General features: G+C 47.8%; 1 protein-coding gene across 1 annotated transcript in view; it reads left to right on the top strand.

Annotated features, from left to right (window-relative positions):
• The first annotated feature begins 555 nt into the window (after positions 1 to 555).
• LOC112125176 (butyrophilin subfamily 1 member A1-like) overlaps positions 556 to 4,538 on the top strand; it is a 71,232-nt gene continuing 67,249 nt past the window's right edge. Inside the window, exons 1-2 of the mRNA XM_026662562.1 lie at positions 556 to 661; positions 2,185 to 2,532. Of these exons, the coding sequence (XP_026518347.1) occupies positions 556 to 661; positions 2,185 to 2,532 (454 nt within the window). The remainder of the gene's footprint in view (positions 662 to 2,184; positions 2,533 to 4,538) is intronic.

Raw genomic sequence — 4,538 nt, 5'->3', positions numbered from 1 at the left:
GTGTTTGGACCTTGCTGGTGTTGCCTGTCTCTTTGCGGTCAGACAACTAACCGTGCCGTCTGGGTTCGAGTCCCCGACAATGAAGAAGGTACATGGTGCTAAAGGGCTCTTTAATAAAGTGGAGAAAGGCATAACCAGAACCAATGGGTGGAAGTTAAAACTGGACAAATTCTAATTAGAATTAAGGCACAGAATTGTAACCATGAGGGTGATTAATCACTGGAGCAAACTACCAAGGGAACTGGTGAATTGTCCATCTCTTGCTGTCTTCAGATAAAGACTTTGTGACTTTCTGGAAGATGCTTCAGTCAAACACAAGTTTGGGCTCAGTACAGGGGTAAATGGGTGAGAGTCTTTGGCCTGTGGCATAGATCAGACTAGATGATCTAATGGTCCCCTCTGACCTTAGTCTATGAATATTGGGAAGTGTGCTAATGTAAACATAACTGATCCATGGACCAGGGCTATGAAAGTCAGACAACCTGGCACTGTCACTGCATTCCACTCACTCGCTGTCTGTTTTGTTATTTCTTCTGTTCCCCAGACCAAGCTACGATGACGGGGAAGGTTCCCTCGTTCTCCCCCGGTTCCACAGTGAGCTCCGCTCTGCCCAGCTACGTCGCTCTCTGCCTCGCTCTACAGGTTCACAGGCTGGCGTCAGGTAGGAGCTCATGGAGAAATCACAGGCTACACCTGGGTCCCCAGTAACCATGGTTCCTATCTATACACCATCTTGTCAGGCCTTGACACTACATCCTTCCTACCGCTCTGGCTGATTTCTGGCAGTTTCTAAAACACAGAACACAGAGAGCACCACTACAGGGCTCGCAAACTATTTAAAAGGAAACTACCCAATTCCTAGACACTGCACTGACAGACCGAATACGTCAGAAAGCAGACTCTTCAGTCACGAAGGAGTCCTGAATCCTAGACTTGCCAGTTTAGACGTAACAACCCACAAGTCATTCATGCTGCACTAGGCACATGTGACTAGGGCTCAGAGCTAGATCTCATCTCACAGTGAGGATGTGAAGATATTTGCTGGCTTCTTCATTCTGTGCCTTCAGTGAAGCCCTTATAGTGACCCACTCCACCCCGGGGATGGCTCCACAGCTACTCGGGCATTTTGGTTCCCTCCTACTGTGGTTTCCATCCTGTTAATTTAACCAGCTCTCTCTGTCTCTCCTGATGCTGAGTCTCTGCACTGAGACTCCCACATCCTGTGCAGTTCCACAGTGACCGATTCTCTGTTTCCTGCTCTTTTCTATTTGCCTCCTTCTCCCTCTCCATTATCTGATCCCTGACTTTACCTTTAAAGCCATTGCCTGCATAGTGATGATCTGTTTTCATATCTTTACACCTTGTCAGCCTTTACACCACTGCTCCTGCAGATGAGGAGGCCCCTGTGCTGGAGCAGCACGAAAAGGCCTTTGTGTATCAGAGAACCAGGCCCCCAGTATCATTATCCCCAGGGTTCCTATGAGAAGTTAGAGCTTTATTCAGAGATAATAGGGACAGTGTATAACACTTTCATGTGAACTCTGTGTGACAGATATTGTAGCCACATGCAGCATTTTGGGGACTATCAAATTCACTTTATGAATGTTCTGTTTATTTTTGTACCCCCTTTATCAATGGTATCGATACATGTTATATGTATCTTTGTGGGATTGGGATTGTAATCTATGCCATGGGGGAGGGTTACCCCATCTCCTTCAGAATGTACAGACCATGGGGGATAATTACTTGAGGGACAGGTAACCGCTCCAGAGAAGTACCACTCCTAGGGAGAATTGCATAAACTGGGTTAGTCCAGGTCCCAGAAGCCCAAGAGAACAAAGATTTTTGGTATAAAAGCTGGATTTGAACTGACCAGAGGCCCGAGATCTTGGGCTGCAAAGTGACAGGACCTGTTAATTAAGAGGACAAACCCTTAGAGAAAGGTTTGAAAAACTTTGGAACCTACCGAAGAGTCCCATGTGCCAGATGAGAATTCTTTGGGATAGTGTAATGTGTATTCAGACCTTTGATTGGTTTATAGTAAGTTTTCTCTGTCAGGCTTTTGTCTTTAAATGGTCTCACTTCTAATGCAGGGCACTCTTACTGTGTGTCTCACTGCTGAATTAACATCACGCCCCAGCCCCTTGCCGATTTAATTTCCTTTTTTCATTGTACATTTCACAGCACAGTTCACAGTGGCTGGACCTGACCATCCAGTCATTGCCTCCCTAGGTGGGGAGGCCATCCTGCCCTGCCACCTCTCCCCCAGGATGAGCGCTGAGAACATGGAGGTGAGATGGTTCCGATCCCAGTTCTCTGCAGTCGTGCACCTGTACCATGATGGGCAGGATCAGTACGGAGAGCAGATGCCGGAATATCGAGCAAGAACTGAGCTCTTAAGAGACCACATCACCAATGGGAGTGTTTCCCTGAGAATACGCAATGTGCGACTCTCTGACAATGGACAGTACAAGTGTTTTTTTCTGTCCAGTGTCTCTTATGAAGAAGCTATATTGGAACTACAGGTAGCAGGTCAGTAACTTCTGATGTTTTAATGTCTTCAACAGGGTAATAAGTGGAGTCAGAGGGTTCATTGTGAGATGACACAATTTTTCTCATTATAGTGGGGCAGCAGCTCTGCTCTGGACAAAGTTGAGTCTAGTTTGCTGTGTAATATCCATTTTTTCTAAGTCCTCTAAAACCCAGACGCATACTCAGGGTATGTCTATAGTGGCAGACTTTCTTCACCGGCAGTTATAGCGCCACTCAGCGAGTGCTAAAGGGAAACCGCTGTTGTGTGTTCACACTGTCAGCTGCCTGCGCAATAGCGTGTTCACACTTGCGGCATTTGCATCGTCATTCAGCAGCTATCCCACAGAGCATGTCGTCCTCTTCTGCCGCTAAGTGTTGTGGGAAGGCAGAGGAGGTTGCAAGGCACCCTGGGCCCTGTCCCAATGCCCTATGATGCATTGCTTTGCATCCCAGCAATCCCTGTACTTCCTTCCACATTTGGCGCCATCTTTCAACGGTTTGCGTAGTGTGCACTCTGCCTCTTCAGTCTGCAGGAATGGATCCCGCACTGTTGACCAATATGCTGATCGCTCTGACTAACACATCACGAGTGGCAGTGAAGTTGTTCCTTAAACTACAAAGGCAAGACATGTCTAACATTGATCTCACCGCGCGCAATAGCTATGACATGAGATTGCTTGTGGCATTCACGGAGGTGCTAACTACAGTGGAACGCTGGTTTTGGGCTCAGGAAATAAGCACTGAGTGGTGGGACCACATCGTCATGCTCATCTGGGATGATGAGAAGTGGCTGCAGAACTTTCGAATGAGGAAAGCCACTTTCATGGTAATGTGTGGTGCGCTCACACCAGCTCTGTGGCACAGAGACACAAAAATGAGAGCTGCCCCGTTGTTGGAGAAGCGCGTGGCGATTGCACTGTGGAAGCTGGCAACTCTGGACAGCTACCGATCGTTCACTAACCAGTTCAGAGTGGGAAAGTCAACCATTGGACTCGTGTTGATGGAAGTGTGGAGGGCCATTAATCGCATTCTGCTGCGTAAGACCGTGGACTCTGGGCAACGTGCGCGACGTGGTTGGCTTTGCACAAATGGGCTTCCCTAACTGCGGAGGGGAGATAGATGGCACTCATATTGCAATTCTGGCACCGGACCACCTAGCCACCAAGTACATTAATCACAACGGGTATTTCTTTATGGTTCTCCAGGCGCTTGTGGATCGCCATAGGTGTTTTATGGACATTAAAGCAGGCTGGTCCAGAAAGGTGCATGACGCATGCAACTTTCAGAACACTGGCCTGTTCAGGAAGCTGGAAGCAGGAACTTTCTACCCAGACCAGAAGATCACCGTAGGGGAAGTCGAAATGCCCATTGTGATCCTGGGAGACCCCACCTACCCCTTAAAGCTGTGGCTTATGAAGCCATACGTGGGGAACCTTGACAGCAGCAAGGAGTGGCTCAACAACAGGCTCAGCATGTGCAGAATGACTGTTGAGTGTGCTTTTGGTCATTTAAAGGCCCACTGGCACTGCCTATATGGTAGGCTGGACCTGGCCAATGACAATATTCCTATGGTTATTTCCACGTGCTGAACGGTCCATAATATTTGTGATGGGAAGGCTGAAAGCTTCACTCAGGGCTGGACCGTTGAGTCTCAGCACCTGGATGCAGACTTTGAAAAGCCAGAGACCAGGGCTATTACAGGGGCACAGTGCGAGGCCATAAGGATGAGGGATGCCTTGAGGCAGCCATTTGAAGCTGAAAGCCACTAATATTTGTTGCTACTCTCGGGATTGCAGTGCTTGTAATGCTAGAAGGTGATTATGTTGGTGCGGATGATGCACTGTGAAGGTTTAAGAAAATGGACTGTTGCTTTGCAGGGCTATGTTTGCATTCAGTTAATGTAATAAAGGTGGCTTTCAAACCAAAACAAATCTTTTATTAAAAAACAACTGGAGGACGGACACACACACACACACACACACACACACACACACACACACACACAC

This window comes from Terrapene carolina, unplaced genomic scaffold (genome assembly GCF_002925995.2).
Source record: "Terrapene carolina triunguis isolate 2854851 unplaced genomic scaffold, T_m_triunguis-2.0 Scaffold28432, whole genome shotgun sequence".
NCBI classification, from domain to species: domain Eukaryota; kingdom Metazoa; phylum Chordata; order Testudines; family Emydidae; genus Terrapene; species Terrapene triunguis.
This window is presented reverse-complemented; position numbering and strand designations above follow the sequence as displayed.